Source organism: Podarcis bocagei (genome assembly GCF_964188305.1).
Source record: "Podarcis bocagei genome assembly, chromosome: 4".
In the NCBI taxonomy this organism is placed as follows: domain Eukaryota; kingdom Metazoa; phylum Chordata; class Lepidosauria; order Squamata; family Lacertidae; genus Podarcis; species Podarcis bocagei.
The window spans coordinates 46,400,964-46,428,004 of record NC_138128.1 but is presented as its reverse complement, the minus strand read 5'-3'; the positions used below and the strand labels follow the sequence as shown (position 1 = coordinate 46,428,004).

At 39.6% G+C, this 27,041-nt stretch overlaps 1 protein-coding gene across 4 annotated transcripts in view; it reads right to left on the bottom strand.

Annotated features, from left to right (window-relative positions):
- The window catches only part of SUFU (SUFU negative regulator of hedgehog signaling), a 71,150-nt gene that overhangs the window by 42,067 nt on the left and 2,042 nt on the right, over positions 1 to 27,041 (bottom strand). For all 4 annotated transcript variants that reach the window (XM_081191993.1, XM_081191992.1, XM_081191994.1 and 1 more), the window contains exons 2-5: positions 20,761 to 20,895; positions 12,708 to 12,844; positions 3,952 to 4,094; positions 1,152 to 1,237 (exon numbers count right to left, since the gene is read on the bottom strand). In XM_081191993.1, the coding sequence (XP_081048119.1) occupies positions 1,152 to 1,237; positions 3,952 to 4,094; positions 12,708 to 12,844; positions 20,761 to 20,895 (501 nt within the window). The remainder of the gene's footprint in view (positions 1 to 1,151; positions 1,238 to 3,951; positions 4,095 to 12,707; positions 12,845 to 20,760; positions 20,896 to 27,041) is intronic.

The window sequence follows — 27,041 nt, the reverse complement described above, 5'->3', positions numbered from 1 at the left end:
AGAAAATGGACATTTTAACTACAGGATGGTAATCTGTACTGTTTTCCCATTTATCACAGCAAGAGGGTAAAAATGGTTGTAACATCAAAGAGAGACAGGTATCTTCATAGACTGGACTTACCCTTCCTGCATATAAATGGCCCCTCAATTCGAAAGCAGAGAACAATTAGCAAAAAGATTATTCATGTCCAAAGATAAAAGTACAGAATTGGAAAGAACCTCAAAAGTCATGTAATCCTTGTACTGTCAGCATTCTCTAGAATTAAACTGTACAAGACAGATGACAAACCAGTTTTTTTCAGATAATACTCATATTGAACTTCTTTGTTCCACAGCTTTCGTTCCTAGAAGTGGAAATTCTGTAATTCACGTTTAAGGGTGGAGGGCTTGTATTAAATAAGAGCCTGAGCACTTAAATACTTTTCTAGGGAAAAGGTTAAAAATTGATAATGGAATTTTACATACAGAAAAAGCAAATGGTCAAATATGCATTTCTAGATTAATTTAATTTCTAAAATAAAAGATATTCGAACATTCCCAAGCAGAGGTGGAGAACCTCATATGTGGGGCCCAAATGCAGATCTTCGGGTTTCTGCATCTGGCCCTCAGGAGCTCCCAACTAGGTCATGTGTCTCTCAGTGTCATAACCCCACCAGTTCTGCTCCACACAAACCTTAAGGGCTTTTGCCTGGATGGAAAGTATCCTTAAACTGTGCTAATGCATCTTACTTGGCCTGGATGGAAGTGGGAAAGATGTGGGTGGGTGGGACAGTGAAGAAACCTCTTAACTTTGATGTGGAGGGAGTGTATCTCACAAAATGTAGAGAGGTATTCTCTGTCCACCCATGCCTCTTATCCTGCCCACTTTTGCCTCCAGCACGCACCCCCACACCCAAAGTTTTCTATGAGGGGTGTAGCTACTGGTCTGAAAAAGGTTCCACAAACTTTGAACAAAAAGACTGAAAAATTCAAATTGAGCTTTGACATCAGAATAAACCATGTCAATGTATATGCAGATATCCCAAACTACATAATTTATTCCAGGTGTAGAATTTATAAGCTTTTATGATTGCATTCATCTTTATCAGGCAATATGTCTTTAAAGAATATTTATAATACTGTTTTTAGTCAGCTGGCAATGCTGTACTTACACAGGAACAGTGCGAAGCAGTTCCAATATACCCTGTCCGTTCCACTGCTGTGCTGCATGAAGCTCCTCTGTACAGACGCCAACAATCTGGAAAAGGGGTTAGAGGGGGGGTACACACTTGTAACATATATTAGGATCAGATTCTACATTGGAGTACCACATCCAAGGCTTGAGACTCTGGTTATACACTCTTTTTTGAGAAATCCCTCCTCCATCACGTTTCATTCTAGATTTCATTTAGCATGAACTAGATTTACCATGAGGGACGCATGTGGTGCTGTGGGTTAAACCACAGAGCCTAGGATTAGCCTATCAGAAGGTCGGTGGTTCGAATCCCCGTGACAGGGTGAGCTTCTGTTGCTCGGTCCCAGCTCCTGCCAACCTAGCAGTTCAAAAGTGCAAGTAGATAAATAGGGACCGCTCCGGCAGGAAGGTAAACTGCATTTCCGTGTGCTGCTCTGGTTCACCAGAAGCGGCTTAGTCATGCTGGTCACATGACCCAGAAGCTGTCTGCGGACAAACGCCGGCTCCCTTGGCCTATAGAGCGAGATGAGGACGCAACCCCAGAATCAGTCACGACTGGACCTAATGGTCAGGGGTCCCTTTACCTTTACCTAGATTTACTATGAAGGATATCACAGTTGGTAGAGCATGAGACTCTTAATCTCAGAATCATGGGTTTGAGCTGCATGTTGGACGAAAGATTCCTGCACTGCAGGGGGTTGGACTAGGTGATCCTCATATTCCCTTCCAACTCTACAATTCTGTGATTCTGTGATCCCTGATTGGGCATCTTATGATAAGTGCTAATTCCATAATATGGATTTGTACCTGGGGCGGTTAGATTAGTATTGACCATAGCTTTTCTGATTCAAATATCATGTCAAACTATAGTCAAAGGAAACCCAGAAATGGAGAAGGAAAAGGAAATATGTCAGCCCATGGCACATTCTCAGTCTTCCTGTCAGAACTTAGCAAGATGACTAATAAGGACAAGGGCATGGCTATACAAATCCTTTACATTTGTTTTCACATGTTGAGCTCCTCAACAGAACCATAGAGATGAAGCAACAACTTTGCATCTGCAAAGCCTAGATCTTTTCTGGAATAATACACACAGCCAACTGTATATAGAGTGATCTGTTCATTGGCATAGTGGAAGCCAATACATCATTCTGAGGTTAAACAAGTTTGCTACCATTGCAACATACCAAGCTATGCCAGATCAGTAAATATCACCAGCTGCCTCGGAAATCAAGACACACACACACAAAAAAAAAAACTTTAAACACACAATAATTGCTAAGTTAACTACAATACTTCAATACCAGTTGGAATATACTTTGTTTTGTATGTAAAAAATAGATATTGCGGACTGTATCATGGTAGAGTTTTCCCGCTGCCCCGTTAAGGCCTATGAATAAGCAACTGTAGTAGTAATATTTTGCAAAAAGTCAGGGATAGCGATTCTCTCAGCTATACTCTGTTTAAACCCAGATTTATGTATTTGCAGTTCTTCACTTTTCCGCTGCTATTAATACTCTCAGAATACTTACAAAACCTCCTAGTAACTGATATATTAAGCTTAGGTATAAGATGGACACCAACATTAAACACTAAAGCTGGAAAGTATTTCAACTAAGATTGTTGGTGTATTAAAAAGATACTATGTACATAAGGAATACAGTGGTACCTTGGTTTATGAACTTAATCCATTCCAGAAGTCCGTTCTTAAACCAAAGCGTTCTTAAACCATGGTGTGCTTTCCGATAGCAGCGGGGGACTCAATTTACAAATGGAACACACTCAAGAGGAAGCGGAACATGTTCTGCTTCCAAGGCAAAGTTCACAAACCAAAACACCTACTTCCGGGTTTGCAGTGTTCTTAATCCAAGTTGTTCATAAACTAAGCTGTTCTTAAACCAAGGTACCACTGTACCTTGTTTACTGTACAATGTACTGTACACTGTACTATTTACACTGGGGTCCTAAGCTGCCTGGTGACAATTTCTGTTCCTGACACTAGCCTTTAAGCAGCTTTTACCTCAGGCCAAATTCTCTGAACTTCCACCCCAGTCAATTACCCCCACAACCCAGTCCAGTTACCGGGGACAATCAGCCTCTGTACCCCAAAGCTCCTCTTGCTGTACTTCTGGCTACCTGAACAGTTTAGCCAACTTAAAAAACCAAGTTGTGTGACCTTCCTCTGGTAAGACCTTACACAGGGTAGCCTCTCAGACCAACTCAGCCACTGGCTCCCTACTCCTGATCTTCACCAGACAAGTGTTCTTATCACAGTGGGAATTAATATTCAGGCCTCAACGTTTCCCTCAGCTTATATTGGAGGTTTCCTGAACAATAGCACATCACCTGAACCATTTCTACATGCTTCTTAAGGCAAGGGCTAGCGCACCATAAGAAAGCCCCTGGAAATCAGAATCCAAGAATATGCATTCCATGAATGAAAGCACTCCATCCAAGTAAGTTGACAAGAACATGAAAATATGCAGAATTTACTCAGGGTACTGGAAAGCTTTCCACAGCTGAAAAGGCTCAGTATCCTATTAGATATACATAGCAATAAAAAACCCCTGACATTTGAAAAAATTATTAAAGTGACATGAAATATTACTATAATGGATGATGGATAAGATATAGTTTTGCCTTCACCCATGCCAAACCTGCACCTGCTTTTAAGTACCCCATAGTTACCACAATCTCATTTCAAAGAAAACTCCATTGTTCATTTCAGTTATTAGCTCCTTAAATGAATACCCAGAATATTGATTCTGTTACCATACCTGAAGAAAAGTCACCACCCCAAATGGTGTTTGAACTGGCTGCATTTGGGGATCTTCAGTCAGCAGCATATGTTGGATCCTCGACTCACTGTTGTCTAACGGACTATGCCACGATACATGATCACCACTACAAAATGTATTTTCTGGTGGGGAAAGAGAAATATGAGCAATGAATACATATTTCTAGCTGCTTTTAAAAAAAAAAGACGCCTGCACAAAAAGCCTTAACAACACTGAGGAAACATCCTCACAAAACAAGATATATAATTTTTCCTATTACTGTTACCCATCTTAAGTGGTGATATAGTACAAAAAACAAAAAAGGAGAGAGACTGCTTGATAAAGCTATGCTGATATTTGGTGCATCAACTTGTTAATACCAACATTATAGAAAGGCGAGTAGCTCTTGCCTATGTACAGGGAATATGTATGTTGGGGTTCATGTAAGATGAGTGGTTAATGTACACAACAACCTGCGATTGTGCACATGCACCAAACCAGACCCCACTGCCATCACATGGTTGCATTAGGCCTGAATCTGGCTCCAGACTGCCATGGAGATTTGCCTCCCCCCATCTCACCTAATGATCCACATGAGCCACGGGGACTGACTGTGGCCCCAGTTCTATATTAAGCAGTATGTAGTATATTCTTCTAATTTAACATGTGAAGTGCAGCTCCACTCAATCAGCTGAATTATGCATTTTAGTTATTTCAAGTCAACTGTAGTCTGGACTACATATGGATAATGTGCACTGGCCTCACAAACATAATGTAGTGCTTGGTAACAGGAGGTTTGAAAGCATGGAGAAGAACAGCAAACTACAACACAGCTTTTTTGTTGGCTCTGTCTTCTAGATGCAAGGGCTCCTGGAATTTGGTTGGAGAATGGGGTTCCAGGTGAACCACAGCTGTTGAAATGCTGGTTTAACACACATTTCATAAACGATCAGCTTCCCCACTCAATTTGATTTTTGTATTTAAACTGTTCAACATTAGCTGTGAAGTCAAGTGGGAGAAAGAGGTTAGAATCTACTTTCTCAGGAACAAATCTTTAAATACCAGCTGCAGCAAATCCACTGAAATGCTATCATGAAAACCAGCCTTACAGCCTGTTTGAAGTTGCTTTCCCATTTGGGCAATAGAAGAGGTGACAAGTACATGATCTGCACCATTTTCCTCCTGCTATGGAGAGATACCATATGATGATGAAGTCTGAAAGATTATTTAAGTAAGGAACTGATCATCTTCTTTCTTCTTGCCAGATCGTAAATGGTCACAGTGAGAGTCAGGATAGCAGATAGAGCTTTCTAAATCAGACAACACTTCAGGAATGAAGGTAAGGTGGAGCTCATCCCATTAACACATTATAGCTTGCTTGGTTCAGACATCTGGTATTCCTAATCTTATACTCCTCATACACACAAAATGTGCATGGTGCACTTCAGTTGCTCCCACTCAGTGGCATGATGTAATATGCATCAAGACTAGCATTCCTCTATTATCATATAAACTGATCTGCGGGAAGTGTTTGTTTATGGATGATCCTTCTTCTCAATAGGCCTAAAATTGTAACATTCACACCTTGAATTAACAACCATGCCCTTCTGCAATGATACTAATCTTCTTTTCATTCTAGCACCTTTTATCAGTAGATTAAAAGGAGACCCACCATACCCAGATGCTCTTTAGAAAATTCTCATGATCATGACAAAATGAATGAGCTTTGAATAGAAACATTCCCAGTCTAGAATGCCTATGCATATTTCATGGAGAGCTCCCTTGACGTGAAATTCTTCCTCTTGTTTGAAATGTAAACCAAGATTATTTCAAGTTTACATATTGACTATGAACCTGTGACATCTAGATTCATCATACTAACTAGGCTCTAGGCTTACATAGTCTATGAGATATCAGTTGGCCAGGAAAGCTCATTAGCTCACCAACCTTCCCTGCACTACAAATTCCCAAGGCAGTGCAAAAATGCACATAAATCCCAGAAAGGAGGTTTACAAATGCACTCTTTGAAAAAGCAGAGGGTTTTTAAAAAATGTGTTCTGCAATTGATGCTTGTAATTGCATTTCTGAAGTTCACACATCACTACTGATCTTGTTCAGTACAAATGAACACATCTTGGATGGATCAATCATTTCAGCAAGCATTAATGAATTGCTGACCAGAAAAGTTTCAGACAAATTCTATTCAGTTGACAGGTTGCAAGACTGAATCTACTTAGCCTCTTGTGGTAACTCTGATCATCCACCAGATGTCCTCACTGTTAATTTAGGTATAAATTTAGTTCTACATTTTTTAAAAAAGCTTAATTTTTACTTTTTACTTAAAAAAACAACCACCAAGCTACCCAGGATTCCCAACCTTGACTACAGAAGTCTGAATTGAGGTTTAAAATGTATTCAAAATTTAAGAAACCTTAAACCAAAATTGTGACAGTTTGCTCAATATCAACATTATCCTGATGATGGAAATACAACTGTAGAGTATGGGGAGCACCCAGATTCTGAGCACAGAGAAGATTTTACAACATTACAGTTTAGATAAGCAAAAGAGTCAAACATAAGCAGAAAGTAACGCCACACTAAAACCCACAAAGGCAGGGACATTTATTTCAACTGCACTGTAGCCCATAAGAGTAAGGAGAAAATAATGAGCAAAATAGTTAAGTAGATTTTCAAGTCTACTTAAGATATACATAGGATTGGATCAGAAAATGCCTTCACCCCAATGGAAACCCTTTGCAGTTTCCCAGAACAGCCTTATTGTATTATCACCAAGCTACAATTTGGCCAAAGGGTTGGGTGTGGGGAACATAAGTGCTGACATGAGTATAAAGGAAATGCCTCTCCATTAACTGGCAGATAAGGAAAAGTATCAGATAAGAATTGCTTAACACTAAATATGATAAACCGTTCAATTTATCACCAGTTGCATAGTGTGAAAAAAAGAACTTACTGGTTGTTTAAAAGCCAGTGTAAAATGGACTCCATATGCATTTAAAGACTTTAGTGGAAGAACTAGAAGTAGTTGTTCTACAGCATTAAATAAACTTAACAGTCCAACTTAAATTTCAATTCCTAATACTTCCCAGGTCAGATGGATCATCCAAGATTCTGCTGATTAACTAAATGTTTTAATGATGAAGGCCTCACAGTCACAGTTCTCAAAAATGAACAAAGCTACAAAGGCATTCATTCTTGAAGCCTGTCTTTCTGTCACAATATTCTGCATGTGAAATGCTCACTCAATTCTATGCTGATCGATCCCCGCATTTTTTTGCTGCCCAGACTCCTTTTCCTGGGAAATCCTAGCCATTTGGAGCTGGTTTTCAAATGCTAATGTCTCTGCTGGAGACCCACCTGTTTGTGTCTATTCGGGTGTAGACTACTTTAAAAATGTCTCTCTTCCCCACACAAACCACAAAATTCACAGTGACTGCTCAATTAAACTACAGAAAACCACCCATGTGAAAAATGATATGAAGGGCAATTCAAATCCCCTAGAGCCAGTAAACCCGACGTTAAAGCTTGAAAGCCAGGCCTTAACTCACCATACAGTGTCATGCAAGATCAGTCTTTCTATGGCAGTCCCAACAATACTAAGATGAAGTTACAATCTAGAGGACTCTTACTATGCATCTTGAGTTTAGTGACAAAACACAAGTTCTAAGGCAAGATTTTAATCAAATAGCAGTTTAATAATTCGTCTTCTCTTCTGTGAATTCAACAGTTCTAACTAAAGGGTCTTGTGACCCTAAAACTGAAGACAACTTAACAAAATTCTTGACACAGGAACAATGATGTGGAAAGAGTAGCACAAACAAGGGTGTAGGACACAACAGGGCTTCTGTCTGTACTGTGCTTACCAGATTCTGCTTCAGCCAATTAACATTTTGTTGGGAAGCAGGGGCAGGGCAGGAGGAGCAGCTTACTTAGCTGTCAGAGAGAGTTTCTGTGTTATATACCAAGTTTAATCATTCATGCCTGCCAACTTTTGAAGATGTAAAAGAAAGATTTAGCTCTTTCTCTGGACCACAGCTGCTCCTGTCCTCATCTCAGCAACTACTACTACTAAGAGAAAATGTCCAAGGTAAAGCCTCCAATTATTGCAGCGACACATGTCAACCACACATAACACTGCTAGATATATTAGAATCAAAACGTATGTCAAACTGAGACTGGGGAAACCCAAGTACAAATCTCCATTCAGCCATGAAGCTCCCTCCCTGGGTGACCTTGATAACAATCTCTCAGCCTAACCTACCATACAAATCAGAGATTGGCCAGCTGTTAACATGCAACCCAACCCTTGTGGTTAACAGCAAGACAACCTCTGGTTTGTTTCCTGCCCACTGTGCTTGAGAATAGAGTAGTCTTTTATGCAGCATGCCCTAGCACACTGCTCATTCATAAACTATGGTTTCAATGTGTCATGTGAATCATGACACTGACTGGCACCATGTTACAATCATTTTGGTTCCAGGTTAAAAGTTAATTGTTTTTGCAGGCATTTTTACATTTTAGAATTGGCTTTATAGTCTGCTTGGGTTGTTTTTACTTTCCTCCATGACAATGATGCTTTGAATGATAACTTTACTATTTTTAGGGTATTTTATTCCTATGTTCTGTTTTGTAAGGCCTTTGTATACTGCCCTCGTATATTTATAATGGACAGTTTAAAATATTTTTAGTAAACAAGTAAACAAATTTCCATCACCTACAACATAAAGGAGAAGGGCAAAAGTCTGATGCTCACACTTGCTCATTCTCAAACTCCAAGCCATTTGGTTATTACACTTCAACTGGCCATTATTTTTTGAAAGAATGTCAAATCCTGCCAACAGATGGTATCAAACAAAAAACATCTTCTAGAATTAACAGAAGCATGAAACAGTTTTAGTGGAAAGTGTGAATTTCAACACTTAAAGTAGTTAAGCAATGAGGGTAAGTATAGTTTTGAAAAGCTTATGCACATGCCTGTTTGCCTGTGGCTACCCACGTTTTGGGCTTCTTCCACTCAAAGCTTTATATTATCACCCATTGGCTAAAATAGGGAGCATCTTCCATGCACATACAATAATCCTGACAAGCAAAGCTTTACAGAGTAGAAGTCCCCTATCTAACACAATACCTACACTTTGTAAATCTGAAAGCAGACACATTTCTCCATTGGGAAAAGGCCTTAAAAAATGCCAGCTACGATTGGGTTCTTTCCCACACATTTAATTCCTACCCAATATATTTTTCTGATGGTTACAGCCTTATATTTTGCCTTAGTAATAAATAAATAAGTAGCTCCCTAAAACTTGAGAACTGTCCAAAATCAGCACAAGACCTTTCTATTTAGATGGTATGAACTGCCAGGGTTTTTATTTTTAAAGAAATAAATACATAGACACTTGCACAGTTGTTTTTCACTAAGTATACATAGACATAATTATAATAAATTCAAATGAAGATTTTAAAAATATTAATAGCACAAATTATATTATTCATAAAAAGAGCAAGCAACTGAAGAAATACTAAAGTTTTGTCACTTTCTTTCTCTGCTTTTCTTACAGAGGAAGCTGGGGGAGGCCTAGAGTTATTGTTTGCAATCCATGCATCTTAGATGTTCCAAACACAGAGATATTGCGGCACGGTCCTGTGAAGTTCATGTGTACACTTCTGTGTTTAGAGTTTGAACGTGAAATAAAAGTTTTGCAAAATCTCGAAGAAGCTGTCTTTATTTTGTCTTTGTTGAATGACTGGAAAGTGAGACAGCTTTAATATAGCTGACCCTCTTAATTGTCTAGGCCTAGCCTACTATCACAATGATCTTGGCTCAAATCCATCTGAATTGGGGTGCAAAACGAACATATAAATTTGTTTAATAAATAATTAAATGGAAAATCCTCACACTCAATGACTTGCATGCAAACTGGCTATATTTTTTAAAATGTTTGGAAACTAAAAATAAACATTTTCCACAAAGCAAGCCAAATCTAAAACAGCCTTTGATGCTAACTTCCCCTGCTTCGGTCAGATGCTCAGCATACACACTGCAATGTTCTGTCGCAGAGCCCCACATAGTGATTTTAGTTCTCCAAGGGTCATTCTTTATGCAACTAAAATAGCATCCATGCACCAGCATGCCTGTGAGAAATGACACATTTACAGAAGTACAGTTTTGTTTTTTGTTTTGTTTTTCCTGGGAAATCTCCCCATTCCCCCAATCTTAATGGTGCAATGAGGATTGGGCATGCTTATAAACTGAAGGGATAAAAATTGTGATTTATTTTTTTTTAAATGGATAACTACAAATTATCAGTAGTTGCTTTGTACTTTGCATTCTTGAAATAAAAGAGGAGACAGCTATTTTTCAATCTGCTGGCAGAACTTTAAAAGATGCTTAAGCTTTGTAGTTTCATGAAGTCCAGGCCTTCTATAATCCTTTTAAATATAGTCCTGATAATTCGCTTAAAATAAAATAAAATTGGCCACTCAAGCCCAGCATTCTGGGGGAGCAGAAGGAAGAGGAGTGTATCAGTGAAGTATTCATGGCTAGATGTTGCCAACATTCTAACAGCAATCAACAGCAGAGCCTCAGCAGGGGCTCTTCTATACACAGAAGGCCCTATCATCTTACTTTCTCCAAAACAGCTTTCTCCCTAGATCATGAAAATCAATAAGGTTTTTGGCTATCAGATTTTTTTAAAAAAATACATTATTATAGCAGTGTGCAATATAGGTTCATTATAATCATTTTTTTAAAAAGACAAAGAGAGACACAGGCAGAATAAAAAGGCTGGAATGGATTCGCAGCTTCTGCATGCGTTCCTTTCTGGAAGCAATGTAGGGGTGACTGGCTCCAGCAGTAGTAGTATTGGAAGAGGAGGGTGTGACAGACACCCTTCACTTAAGCTCAGTAATGTGACCACTACTGTAGGTGTGTTTTAGATAAATCTTTGCCTGTATTTCCTCAGAAGTTTTTCAATTAACTGTTCATGATAGTGTTTATATTTACCAGCAGCAATATATTATAATTAGGTGAAGGAGAACCCGCAAACACTTAACCCTCATTCAGAACATCTAAATAAGGATAAGGTACTTTTAGAACAAAATTTGAACTTTGTTTACACTCCAAGATGTTATACTGTAGATTAATGGTTACTTTTGACAGGTACAAAACTGTTTCAAACAGAGCTTTTAAGTTTGTTTGTTTTTAAATGATTTAAACCTGTCACTAGACATAAATTCTTTCTAGGATGACTATTGCCTTACACTACCCCATAAAACACTTCCAGCCCTTCTAAAGTCCTGACCTTCCCTCCAGGCAGATAGAACCTTGTCTGTCCGCATACAATCTCTATCTCTAACTGACAGTCAATTCATTATCTGTCCTCACTGACATCAACCCTTTCTAATTCCACCCAGATAGTCAGAGACTCCTTTCGCCCACCCAGACAGAAAGTCCCTATCTCCAATCCCAGGTCCCTATCGAACCCACAGACAATCTCTGCCTGCATTCTCTCAGGCAGTCCCTATCTGGATCTTAAATTCCACTCTCCCTCTCCCCCATTGGCTGACTGACTTGCCAGCTCCCTCTGGCTACCCTCAGATAGATCTGCCCTGCCTCTGGTCAGCTCAACATGGGTCTTTTTCTCTGCATGAAAAATGTCCTGTTTTGGCTTCTTGGCCGTTCTTTCATGGTTGCTTTGTTAGCTTTCTGCCTCTTTATCTTTTCTTTGCTATTTTCTTTTACCCATTATTCCGTTTCTTCCTTTGTTGAAATAAACAGAGAAAAATTCCTGGCTACACACCCCAAAGAAATGTGCTACACACACCTATTCATATAATATGAGTATGTCTAATGAGTAGGCCCTTTTGGAAATGTGTTAAAAGAAATAACAAGCATACTGAGTTATGATCTCCTAAGAGATGCTGAGATAATAATATTTGCATACCTTAAGGCCTGAGAAATGACAGTTCATTTAATGGACAGCAGCAAAAATGATTTGCCCAAAATGGATAAGCTCTACAGACACTGTGATATTGATTATCCGGGATATGGCATATATCGTGAAATTAAACAGCTTCATGAGACAGATAGACTGATTAGCTTATTATTTCAACAACAAAAAAGCTCAATTTTTCAAAAAAGCACAAGATCAAATTAACCCAGTTTTTATTCCAGTAATTTTATGTCTAGCAAAAATACATTTCATATTTGCACCAAAATATTTGCTTGTAATTTTTAGCATTTTAATCAGCCTGTAATAATATTCCTTTTATGACATTTGTATATATTAAAACAACCACGGTTATTTAAAGATTTAAGCTGATCTGTATATTTATATCTGATATTCTAAAGTTCTCTATGGACCAATCCATATAAAAAGGATGAAATGAAGAGAGATCAAAGCCAATATTATGAAGGTAATTGGACATAGACTACTGAAGTCTGCATCAAAGGAATTAAGAATAATCATATTTGGATGCCGCATTTGTTATCCACAAATCATGAAACAGTCTCAAAAGGCTCAAATATATAAATGGCAGCATCTCACTCTATTCATTTTACTTCCAGCAAAATAAATATTTGAATTTGTTTGATCTGTCATGCAAAAATTCACAACCATATTAGTTGTAAGTAAACAGAATAAAAGCTGAGTGCCTCATAAAAGGCATACTACAAAAACAAAAGAACAAACTCAAATATCACCAACCTTTTGACATAAAACAAGCCACATAAATAGTACCTGATTGGAAGACGTATCTGGCTAAGCCTTGCATCAACTCTGCTGGCCATGTCGGTGGTGCAGATTCCCCGGTTTCACGCTTAAGTCGAAATGTCAGTTCAAATCCAAAACCACTTGGTCCGTCTGATCCAGTAAACCTGGATGAAGTTAATGACAAAAGGTTTCACAACAATAAAGCATCATAAGCAGATGAAATTATGATGCCACTATGTCCTTCATTCCTGGTGTAAGGGAAAACATTAGAAAGAACCCCCAAATATGTCTCAGAAAATGACATCAAAATCTGTTCAGGACCAAGATTTAATTATCCCAGATCCTACCAAGATCTAAGCTATAATGCCTTCCCCAACTTCTTTTCTTATTTATTATCTTATTTATTATTTTAAAATATTATCATGAAAATCAAGTCAAGGAATGGAATTGTATGGATGGATCATCTACTTTTCTCTCACACACATTTGTATTTCCTATTCTGTTTATATTTACCAAACATGTTTGCCCTGCATTCCAGGCTTTGCCAACTACCATGATACAGAAAATAAACTGCGACACTCTACAAGTATACATCTATTATTATTTCTATTAATTAACCTATAAAAAAGATAGAATTAAAAGGGAGCATTTAGAACTGGCTGGTTATATAGCATAAGCTGCTCAAATGTTATATACAAAGCATTGGAAACAACTGGGAATACCAGTGAATAAATGCTATTAATAAAATGTGTAAGGATGCTGTAATGACTAAACCGACCAACTACAGAAGTCTGCGAGAAAGATGCTAGACATCTGATTTAAAGGTAACTCCCCACCTATGCGGGGGTTACGTTCCAGGCCTACATGTGCATAAGTGAAATTGAATAAAGTGGGGAGCACCCTCTAAACACCATTTTAACGTCCTCTCTGATGCTCTCTCTCCAATATGAACCAAAAATACTGTATGTAAAAATATCCACAACTAGAACTGAAGTTATGGGACTAGCACACGGATAGGCAACCTAAGGCCCAGGGGGCAAATCCGGCCCAATCACCTTCTAAATCTGGCCCACGGACGGTCTGGGAATCAGCATGTTTTTACATGAGTAGAATGTGTCCTTTTATTTAAAATGCATCTCTGAGTTATTTGTGGAGCATAGGAATTCATTCCCCCCCCCCAAAAAAAATATAGTCCGGCCTCCCACAAGGTCTGAAGGACAGTGGACCAGCCCCCTACTGAAAAAGTTTGCTGACCCCTGGACTATCAGGAGGCTCTGGGACTGACACATCAGCTGTTAGGTGGGGAGGCAGAGCAACATAAACAAAGCCCCACTGCACCTCCAATCTCTTCAGGGTTTCCTTTGCCCTCACTGGTGTCCACTTCGGGCTCTGGGGGGTGGGGTGGTCTCCTCACAAGCCATGAGCACTCTCCAGCTCTCTCCTGCCATTTCCGGGTATGAATTGAATAATTTGATGGTTTCCTGGCACCACGCGTATATGCAGTTGCGCGTAAGTGGGGGGACACCTGTCTTTATAATTAGGTGGAAGCCATACAACTTTATACCCAGAATGATCCCCTGACTGCAATACTGTTTCAATTAAATATGGGGGGGGGGGGGAGAGATAGCAATTAACCACAATCTTTGTAAATTAAGAAATCTGATTATTCAGTGTCGTGTGACACCTGTATTTCAGAACATAGCCTTCTATTTTGTATTTGTGAATTGTTATCTGAATTTTTTTGTAAGAATGTCAGATAGTTTTAGAAATAATATATATATATATATGCAACTAACTATGGAAGGCAATCAGCAAAGACATGTATGGGTGGAATAAGCTGAACTTCTCCATTATAGTTATACTCACTACTGCTAAAATGATAGCACTTTCACGTCTTACGTTTTTATTTCAAACTTGGCCAGTAGAAATCACATCAGCACATCTGAGTCCTTGGCAGAAAGGTAAATGTGTTCCTATTTCAATCTAAACATCCACATATTTTTAACGCCTTACTATATGCACCCCCACATTCCAGCATCTAGGGGGTTCACAACTACTCCTTGTATTATAAAACACATGATTCTAGTTCACTATAACTAGACATAAATAGATAATGAAACTAAAAGTGGGTGAGTATGGAGACATTCCTCTAAGTGTCTATCTGTTTTTAAAACACAAATTTTGATCTCTACAAATTTTTGATCTCTCTCTTTCCATTAACAGGCCCCCCAAGATTCAGGCTTTCTAATTCAAAGTTAAAGCTCTTTGCCAAAATGTATACATTCTCACTTTAGTAGGTAATTTCCCCCACATTCCAGTGTAAAAGAACTACATTATTGAAAGAAAGATATGAGGTAACTCTTTCTCACTGGACAGGGGGGAAAGTATATCGCATATTTACTTTAAAGCAAGGAGTACTTACATGTAAACATATTTATGAAGATGACCACTGGCGGGGGGTTGGGGGGACGTAACTGTTTATGTGTAACTATGCCACCATTCCAATGAGCAAAGTACAAACAGCACTTCAGGCCAATTTTCAGTGTAATCTGAACTTTGTTTTCAGAAGCTAACACAGTGCCAACATATACACCACTGAAGGCATTAAAATAGGCCAGGAGCCTTTTCAATTAGCCAATCCCAATTCAGCTAGTAACGTCTGCAGTACTTTGCATGCTAGTGTGTCCCAATACCACAATATGCTGCTAGAACATGAAAACTGAAAATTAAGCTAGACTTGTCACACTGCCAAATTACATGAAACCAATAACTTTAGACATTTACTTTGCACTATTTTTGCTCTCTTGGACTCAAACTACGTATTACATGAGATTTTTCTCTTGGCGCTGTTTATTTTAATCTAAAGCTGCATGCCCCATGCTGCCCAAAGGGGGGGGGGGAGGGCAAGCAGGGAAGAAGAGGAAAGACTGCTCAACTCTTTCTTCACTGGTCCTTTTCTAGTTTCATGACCACCCCTCCTATCAAACTGTTTTTTTCATTTATGGGTGAGAAATGCAGATAACCATATAGGTGAAAGAGAAACTTGGGAAGAATGATTTTGAACTGGTTAAGGTTAACAGGGGGAAGAGCCTTAACTGTTCAGTTGGCCAGGTTTTAACTGAGTTTGAACTATATCACCTGGTGTCCACTTCAACCATGTTAGATGGCCTGGATTCCTACCTTTGGTTTTTATTTCATTTTTTTAAAGGGCAAGTCCCTAACCAGAAATATAATGCAAAAGAGGCAGGGACAACTCTGCTCATCATTCTGAAAAAAGCATGTTCCCTGCTTACTTTCATTGTGCTTAAGTCAATGAGGGAAGCAGTGCCAGACATGTAAGCACAGGACACATTCACATGTACCATGAAGAAGCCAACAGTGCTTCTTTGTTCACCCCTGCTCAAAATGGGGAGAAACAAACCATGATACCTGGGCTTAGTGTGATGTGCAAAATAGTTAGCATGGTTTATTTTACTCAAACAAATCACAATTGGTAAGCCAACGCTGGTTTGCTTATGCTGATCCCTGGTTTTGAAGCAATGCTAAGCCAGGAGGTTGCTGTTTGTTTCTCCCAAGCACAAGTGGAGAGGAGTGAAGTGACCAAGATCAGCTCATGCAAAGTTTGCCTTCTGCAGCTTTGTATGACATGCAAATGCAGTCACTAGTGCCAATGTGAAATTTATTCCAAATGCAACTAACATGTTTGGAGATGAAAATTCCTAAGGAAGAGGAGGAAAGAGTTAAACCCCTCTCTCCATACCTGTGGCAACCTGAAGATAAGTTGCAGAGTTGGAAGGGACCCTGAGGGTCATCTAGTCCATATTGTTAGCAACTCCTCAGAAAGGCTTAACAGATCAGGACTCTGAAGACAGCATGTGTAATTGCTGTAGGATTAAGTTTGCTTTTCAGTTTATAATAAGCAAGAATAATTTTCCTTGCAAAACTCTTGCTCCTGTGACCTATCACACACTGGTGCAATATCACATTTACTACAATTCCTGGGGGACTATGTTCAAGATCAGACAGTATTCAACTTTTCAGTATCCAAACTAATAAGTATCTCTAATATTTTTTCAATTAGTCTTACATTACACAATATACAAAACACACTGGAATTGTTTTTATGGAATGTATGTAACTCACATATATAAAAACAATTAGTTCCATTTAGTTCATCTGGCTGATGTCTGTTCTTTGCCAAAGGAGACAGAGAGAGATCTGGTAATGTTGCCTTCCTAAGCCTCACAGAGAATGCTATAATTAGTCAGTTCAGTGACCTGTTGCAAGAAGGAACAGGATTTTTCCCATTCCTACAGAGCCCATGAACAGGCACAAATTAATCAGAAAACAGGTAATTAGCAGTTTTGGAGGCTCGGAATATTGAACAATGTAGAAAACAAGCAGGAGCCAGCTCGGATTCACCCAATGCAGGATAGAAATAGTTAGGAGGAATGATGCAATGGGGACTAGCTTGTGAGAGCACAGGTCACACACATCAGCCAAATCTCCCAAAGACCTTGAAGAACTCAGTGAAAGGGGAATTGGGATTCTCAGTTCTAACCTAGAATGTGCAAGTCAGGAGTTAACAAAAGTGCCAACATGCTAATGTCTTAAAAGAAAAGAAAATGCACTCGGACATTTGTTAGCTTTACTGTTCTTGAACAGCCAGTCCTCCCTGCCCCCCACAGCACAACTACTATCACAGTACACTGGGAAACTATTTTACACTAGAAAGGAAAGAGGGTTATTCTCCAAGGAAGAGCATGCAAGATATGCTGCAGACCGGCTTTGCCCCGAGCCAAACTTGGTTACATTCCTTTTATTAAAAGCAGCCTTCCTTGTAAGTTCAACTACTGTGCTGTAAACATAAAACAAGTCTCCCTCCACAGTTTTTAAAAAAATCTTGAACTCTAAAATATTTAACAATAAGGATGTGTTTTAGTTCCAGGGATTGTGTGTGAGTTTAAGCAGTGCAAGGCAGCCTCTCTGTAGGTGGCCCGTCTTTTACATTAACTACCTTAAACAAATGACATTTTAAAGCCAAACACACACAAGAAAATAAATTCCACAAGGTGGCCACGGCTTCAAGGGAGGTCTACCACCAACAGAGAACAGGAAGTATGAAAAAGTGCCTTGATGCTGTGAATGAGGGAGGCAGGATACTATTTGAGGTGTGTGGCTGAATGTTTCAAGATTTATAAAATTGCCCTAAGCAAATGTGTATGAAATGGGGACATTCAATTTCTTCCTTTTCAAAGAAAAGTAAATTACTACGGGTAAAATAGTTTGGACAACAAGTAGAGTTGTAATATTTTCTTGATTTTCTTGTTTTATCTTTTTGTAAACCACAAGGGGTGGGTCTTTTCTTTTCTTTTCTTTTCCAATCAAGCAGCGTATAAAATTTATGAAATAAAAGAATAAAATAAGATAAAGGGGTATTCCGGGTATCCTACACCAAAAAGGGCTAGTTAGTTGTCCTTAGTCCTAAACTGAATCAGAACTAAAGATATTGCCTCTTCCTGATATACTTAAGAATCCAATTTAAACAATATTAATTCCACAGTTGCAAACTCCATCCTGACAAATGTACTGACTGAAGATGTTGACGTTTAAAGCTGGTGTCATGTTTGCCATTACAACATAAAGTTCTTTTGCCTAGTATTTTTGAATGAAAATGACATCTAAAAATCAGGAATAATTCATGTCACTACAGTGCTTTTAAATAAATTTATTTATTTAGATTTAAACAACCAGTATTTAAGCAGAATATGAAAACCACACCCTTCTAACTAGAAGTAAGTCTGTCAACAAGGAGGCATGGGTGGGCCACATTTCAGCCTTTGCAGGATCATTAAAATATAAAATTAAAGTTAACATTCACACCTCACTTGCTACATCTGTTTGCAATTCCATTATTAATAGTGGCCCCAATTCAAGCTAGACATTCTTATTTCAAAATACAGTACTGTGGGCCTGTGTTGCCCTGATTAGCGGGCATGGTCCTTTCCTTTCCAAATAAACTTAGCATCAAGGAGCTGATTCTAATGGCATTATGTTGCTAGCAACAGGGTAACGAATTAACTGAAAGTATTACCAACCTAAACCAGTGGCTTCAAGTTACAAAAAGGAGATTCAGACTTAACATCAGGAAGAACTTTCTAATGGTAAGAGCTATTGAACAGTGGAACAGACTCCCTTGGAAAGTGATGGATTCACCTTTGTTGGAGGTTTTTAAGCAGAGGTTGGATGGCCCTCTGTCATAGGTACTTTAGTTGAATCAGGCTCCCCTTCCAACTCTATGATTCTGTGATTACCTCGAAGCCTAAGGTAAAGGGACCCCTGACCATTAGGTCCAGTCGTGACCGACTCTGGGGTTGCGCACTCATCTCGCTCTATAGGCCAAGGGAGCTGGCGTACAGCTTCCAGGTCATGTGGCCAGCATGACTAAGCTGCTTCTGGCAAACCAGAGCAGCACACAGAAACGCTGTTTACCTTCCCGCCAGAGCGGTACCTATTTATCTACTTGCACTTTGACGTGCTTTCGAACTGCTAGGTTGGCAGGAGCAGGGACCAAGCAACGGGACCTCACCCTGTCGCAGGGATTTGAACCGCCGACCTTCTGATCGGCAAGTCCTAGGCTCTGTGGTTTAACCCACAGCACCATCCGCGTCCACCTTGAAGCCTAGTTAGTGCCATATGGGAAGAGGCATTACCTCAGAGCCTGCTGGATCAGGCCAATGGCCTATGGAGTCCAGCATCCTGTTCTTACAACAGCCAACCAGATGCCTGTGGGGCTGTGTCCTAGAGGCTTGCAGGGTGCTGGATGGGCTGAAATGCAGTTTACTCCAGATCAAATAACTTGTGCCACCACTGTACTGATTGCTATAACCAGGCCTCTCTGACAGTTTTCTGTCAGTGTGGAATATGTCAGTGTGACATGTTAGCCCAGCACCCATTCATCTGAATCCCCTATTGTCACAGGGCCAAAATGAAACATAGTACACTATATCCTAACCAACTACATATTTAAATAAAATGTTAACAGATATGAAGCTACAGTTTTAAAAGGTTGTATGTAACCAACCCATATTCAGTGCAGACCAATTTAAGTTGTATTCAAAACAGACCCGCTAAAATCAATGTACTTATTTCATGTTAGGTTCACACTTCATAAAGTAGTATACAGTCCATGAGCACCACAGGCACGCTAAGTGAACTGATTTTAATGGGTCTACTCAGAGTATGACCAATAACATTGCCCTGACAGTCTATGCTGCAGAAAATAGAGGAAGTCTTCAGGACTGGGTCTCACTAGCAACACAGGGGACAGGGGCAGGGCAACTAGTTGTAAATGTTAGTATGTGTACGCTTTAGAAAAGTTGTCCTTAAATGGCTGTAGCTGCTGTTTTAAAAGTATTAAATAGGGGAAACACATGTTTACATTTAAAATACAAGTCATGGAATACTTTTATACACACATAATTCACCCTGAAACAGCACAGGATCAATTTATGCTCATTCTGTAAATGGGGAAAAAGCAAGAACAGACAAGTATTTCTTAGTAAAAACTAACGTACATCTTCACCCAGAAACTATCTGCATGTTGTTCTGCCATGTTTTAACAATTACACACAGTATGAACTTGAGAAGGGCAGCTCTGACAGTCTGTTGCAATGCAAAAAACAAAAGCATGCCTTTGGTGCTCACGGACTGTATACTACTTTATGACGTGTGAACCTAACATGATAGACACATAGAGGTATAAATGGGAGAATTGTAAACAGCAATGCCAAAGACCATAAAGTGTTACAGGAACTTTAACATTTCCATGGAAAAGTAAGCAAAGTGACTATTCACAATAGCAGTAATTGGCAATATTATAATCCTTCCTATGCTAAATTAACACCTACAGTGGGAGATTTTCTCTTAAACCCTGAACAAATAAAATAAAAACAGCCCCATTCTATCTTTGTCACATAAACCTACTTTTTGTATGTGTGCATGCATGCTGCTTCTATCACATTTCTGTCTACTACAGAAAGCCACAATCCACAGAAAATGGGAATTATTAATAACTTACTCATGTACTCTGTTATCACCATACAAGTCACTCAATCCAAAGCTTACATAGTGCCAGTGCTCAGGAACATTCTGGGATGGACTCCCCAAATTCCTGTACATACTGACGTAGTCCAGAGGATCAGGTCCACCTAACCTATTTGAAAAAAAGGACAAGAGTAAGCTGCAGGTCAGTATTAGAGATGGGGGTGGTTTTCAGCAAATGCATTTATCAACACTCAATATCATTAAACCCACTTCCTTCTGAAAAAACTCTCATGGCACACAGGCAAGAACTTTGCCCTGCTGTTGTTCTCCTAGATCTATGTTGTTGCCATGCCTTCAAAGCATCTCATATATTTTGTTTTATTACCAACATTTTAGTATTTTTGTTTACTAAATTAAAGGCAAGTCTGAAAATATACTGCATGTCTCACAAGACAAAATGCTTCTTTTTCAAAAGGAGCAGTAAAAATGAAAATTCGTATACAAGAGCCAGTCCCTTCCAATACAAGATAGAAAGGTCAGAAAGTTTTTTTAAAAAACACTTACTATATATTTAAAGTGTTTCTCCAAAGTAAGTCATTTGTCTCAATTAATGTTCACAAAACAGAACTACAGAAAATATTACTTAAAAAAAAAGAAACGTCATAATGCAAGCCCTAATTAACTTCAGAAATGAATAACATAATTTCCCACCTAAGCTTTCTGCTCTGAAGGAAATAATGTGGAATATTCAGCTCTACAAAATGCTATTAGGACCACCATCTGATTACATACATTTACATATAGGTAAAACCAACAGTTATAATAAAGCAAGAGGCATTGCTACTTTGTTTCTAAGAAGATGCAGAATTGGCAATTAAAAATAAAGTTGCCTAATTGAGGACATCTTATAATAATCAATTAAGCTGTTTTAAATCAAACAATTAAACACTGAAGCCCTACTATTCATACTCATAAAAGCAGTTAGAATCAGTAGTGTTGCCAGGCATAACACCTTCTTAAAATCTACAAGAAAATGTGCGTCAGACTATTGGTGCATCTACTGCAAGGGGGTGGGGACAGGATGCAGGGGACTCAATCCACACAGAGTTCACCATCTGGGAAATCTAGTTGGCATCCCTGTCTGCATTCACCATTCCTCATCTAGCTAGGGCAGAAGCTGGGTGGTATAGTTATGTAGCCCTCCCCACCCAGGCCCATGCAAAGGTGGGGGGAAAGCAGGATACCCTTGCCCAAGGGCTCAGAGGACTAAGCTGGTTGCCCCCCCCCCCCCACTAGAGACTAGCTGCTTTTTTGAGTTTATAACTTTATCTAACAAGACTCCCACCCCAGGCCTCAGACAAGCTCTGCACAGGCCTGCTGCCCCCACCCACTTCTGAATAACATCTTTCTTGATGAAGAGGAGTTCTGGAGAACGAGAAGGCTTGCTACCATTTTATGAAATTTTGGTAGGTTGTAATAAAGGTATTGCCCAACTGTGGATTTTGGAGAATATTTCTGATGCACAAACACACTTACTTTTGTTTTTTATGTACTGTAAAAAAATATTTTCAGCTACATGCTGGGCCTAACCACTATTTTCTTTTTCATGAATCCCAATTATAAGCAAGATAACTGTTCAGCATTCTCTTTGGAACAGTCACAAAGGTTAACACAGGATGTGAGGCTTCTAAACTCCCTCTACCAAAGGATTCATTTGGAAGAAAGAACATTAGCCTCAGGGACAAAGGCCATATTTGCAAGCAGCACAATGTAGCTTCAATGTGTTAAAAACATTGGGAAAGTGCTTAATCAGCACTGTTTTTGAGAGCGTGAAACTAAAGCAGAGTATGCTGATCAGACCATTCTCACTAATGAAAAATAACCCTTGCACACACTTTAGGAGACTATTCCATAAAAACACTGAAGTTTAAGTCATGAATTGCTGTGTTCCACTTTGAGAAACAAAAAGCTGAGAAGAGAGCCCTTTAAAAAAGAAAACCTGTCCTCAGTTTGTTCAATCAACCCAAAAGCAGAGTGCAATCTCTTTAGTGCTTAAGTATTAGATTATATGCTATAAAATATTCAGATGGCATCTCCATTTGAAAGGGAACAGATGAGGGGAAACTAGCATCTATTACTGGTAATAGATTGAAGTAATTTTAATTTGTTTTAGTATTTTAATTCTTGTATGTTTTTAAGTATGGTTGTACATTTATCTTGATTATATTGTTTTATCTTTTTGTAAACCACTGTGAGACTTTTTAAAATCAAGTGGTATATAAATGTTATAAATTAAATAAATAATAAAGCTTTGCTTCATTCCACTGGTAACAGCAAAAACTGGTAGAAACATTATTATTATTATTATTATTATTATTATTATTATTATTATTATTATTATTATTATTTGATAATTCTACTCTACTGTCTAAAGTAATGGGAATGTTATTTGAGCATTCACCAGCCACTGTTCCTGAAAATATTTTCATTTTGCTTTTGCTTTCTAAGAAAAAGGCTATAATACAATGTTTAGTATACTCTCTACAGTCTTTCCCAGCTTCTGCTGGTTCACCAGCTCAGACTAGACCCCTCCTCCTTCACAAAGACCATTAGAACAGACTGCCTTGCATGCAGAAGCAGGGGCAGCATGTGAGGTAGACTGTCACCATCTTCTCTACCAGCAAGGGCTGCAGGCCCCCAATATCACAGCATGCTATGTTTTGCTGCGACACCCATGCTGCTCTGTCCCATCTGGAGCAGCCGGGGAATTATGTGAGGCTGCTGTTTGTGGATTTTAGCTCTGCTTTTAACACTATCCTCCCCCATAGACTGGTGTCCAAGCTAGAGACGATTGGACTCCCCAACTCCACCTGTCTCTGGGTTTTGGATTTTTTGTCAGAACGTTCTCAGAGGGTTAGAGTAGGGTCACATGTGTCCACAGCCCTTAGCCTTAACACCGGCTCACCACAGGGTTGCGTGTTGAGTCCCCTGCTCTATGCTCTCTATACGTATGACTGTACAGCCATCTACTCCAGCAACAAAATCATCAAGTTTGCTGATGATACTACGGTGGTGGGGCTCATTTCAGGAGGGGATGAGTCCGCCTATCGGGACGAGGTGGAGCGGCTCTGTGTTTGGTGTGGAGAGAACAATCTGGCTCTTAATACGGCTAAGACCAAGGAATTGGTGGTGGATTACAGGGAAAAAAAGGCGGACATTCAGCCCTTGTATATCAACGGGGAACGGGTGGAGAGGGTGGCGGAATTCAGGTTTTTGGGAGTGACTATGGATCAGGGCATGACTTGGAGCGCAAATACCACTGCTCTGGTGAAGAAGGCCCAGCAGAGAATTTATTTCCTCAGACTTTTAAAAAAGAACAATCTGAGTGAGAGACTGCTGGTGTCCTTCTACCGAGGCTCCATAGAGAGCATACTCACATACTGTATTTGTGCTTGGTTCTCCAGTTGTACAGCTAGAGAGAGGAAGGTGCTCCAGAAGGTCATAACCACAGCCCAAAGGATTATTGGTCACCCTCTCCCACCTTTGGAAGAACTGTACGGTTCCCGTTGCCTTAGGAAAGCAAACAACATCCTGCAGGATCCATCTCACCCGGGATACAGTCTGTTTGCACTACTGCCTTCTGGCAGGAGGTATAGAAACATCAAGTCAAGGACAAATAGACTGAAAAACAGTTTCTATCCAAGAGCTGTGGCCTTTTTGAATGCTGTAACTCGATAGTGAGTTTTTGGGGGTGGGTGTGGGTGTGGTTGGAAGGTGGTTTGTTTGGTTGTTGTTGTTGTTTTGCTTTTACTGTTTTTAAGGGATGGCATCCAATTTCGTTGCACTTGTGCAATGTTGCACTAGTGTAATGACAATAAAGAATCTATCTATCTATCTATCTATCTATCTATCTATCTATCTATCTATTTATACATGCATATTATATCCCACCCTACCTCCCCAAAGAGCCCAGAGGTACTTAAACTAGAAATGTGGGAAGTGCTACACATGGATCAGGTAAGACCTGCAAGTTTGGCTATAAGGAACTGAGATAGGTAACTGTTCCCAGATGGACCAGCCAGACGAATAAAGCATAGAGGCAGCAGTTACCTTGCCTGGCTTATCATTTAGCTGCCTCAATTGTCACAGAGGAAGGGAAAATAGGCAAACTATAGTCCATGAAAACTGGTGCCATAATAAAATGTGTTAGGTTACAATCCTAACCCCAATTACCTGTGATAAGTCCCTCTGAATACAACAGGACTTACTTCTGAGTAGGTATTGTCAGGATTGAAATCTTAGCTTTTAAGGTGCCACATATTCTTTTAGTTCTTTCTCCCTTTAAGTAACTGATAACCTTAGGAGTCCACAGGCAGCATGTTTACAGTATGTGTGAGTGGACATAGATGCACGGTTCTTCATGACCACCAAATGAGTCATTCAAATTTCTTCTCCAGTTCTTTTTTAAAAGGTTTCCCAATATTTGACAAATTCAGGCATGGACTATGGCTCAAATGATGACTTGTTTCATGAGCTTCTTTGTAAAAGATAAATGAGCCTAACACAGAGATCGCCTAAACACTATCCCTGTGTTCTGGGCGTTAGCATCCCATCTGAACATCACAGAATTGTAAAGTTAGAAGGGACCATGAGCGTCATCAACCCCAACCACTGCAATGCACGAGTCTTTCACCCAATATGGGGCTCAAACCCACAACCCTGAGATTAAGAGTCTCATGCTCTACTGACTGAGCTATAAAGATGCTTCATATGTGACCTTCATCTAGAGCAGTGATTCTCAACCTGTGGGTCCCCAGATGTTGTTGGACTACAACTCCCATCATCCCTTGCTAGCTAGGGATGATGGGAGTTGTAGTCCAACAACATCTGGGTACCCACAAGTTGAGAACCCCTACTCTAGAGCAAGGTGGTACAATCTGTGGCCTGATGGCTGTATGCATTTGACACACACACACACACACACACACACACACACACACACACACAGCCCTTGTGCTGCCTTCCCAAAGCCGGGTAAGTGAGGCACTTTGCTTTGGGACGGAGGTGTGAGGGCTCTAGGACCCTACCAGAGGCTCATGCCTCCTCCTCAACTTAGCATTTGGGAAGGCAGCATGAGAGCTTGGTGGGGGTGTCCCCTCAAATTTTGGCTTCACTTCCCTCCCCCTCCCCCACTGGTGCATGACAAGGCAGTGTGCAGCCTGCGGGCTCTGTGTCAAAGTACTCTTGTGGCTTACTTGGCATTAAAAGCTGGGCCACCCTGATCTAGATAGTTACAGTTAATGGCTGGCATACAGAGTTTCCCCATCCATCCATTTAGTTGAGATTCCTGCAATGAAGGGGGTTGAACTACCGGTAGATTACCCTTGGAGTCCCTTCTAATCCCACACAATTCTATTATCAGTTCCCATCCTCTGTAGACATGATTGGGAGCAGCAAGCAAATTATGGCTTCTCAGCAGACATACATCAACTGAAAGTGCTTTCTGCATAGGAATTTTCCAACAAGTGAAGTGACACAAGAAGAAAAATACAACCTGCAGGCTTCATTCCTTTTTGAAACTTATTTCTTTAAAGATGCACGTCGAGAAAGAATAGCCAAAGCAACTTCAATGCTTGCAGTGTGAGACAAAGCTACAACTCCCACCCCAAACCAAAGCATAAGCTAATTTCCAACTGGATGATGGGGCAGAGGGCATACAGCATGCCCATGACACCAGCTATTTCAGCATTTTCAATTTCTATATAGGCAAAGAAAGTGGTTATGAAGAGGAGAGACAACTTTACAGAAGAGCTTCTCAGACACACCAAATAACCAAATAGCTCTGTGCAAGCATCCAAAGAGATGTGCCATTGGGAGGCTAAAGAAGATGAGCATTCCAAATAAGTTTTGAAAGCATTGTCTGGGTCAAATGCTTGTCTCACAACTACTCTTTGGCAAACAGACATTTCAGACTACCTCCTAGTGCTTGCTATTTCTCATTGAGGAAGAGCAGCTCTGAGCTATGTAGGGTTACTGAAGGAGATAAAAATACCACTCCAAATCAAAGTAGCTAAGGCAACACTACTTGAAATAGGTGGAGTTTGTTTTTTAATCTACATATGGCTCTGCTACAAGCAGAATTATCCTGACTCTCACCAACATAAGATTATTGCAGTCCCTAGTTTGCATTTTATTTTGTGGAAACACAGTGAAATCCTATATATGCCTATGCAGAATTATTATTATTTTTTAGCTTATTGAAAATTTCAACAGATTTGTCACACCCAATCTATGGAACTCATTGCTACATCAGAT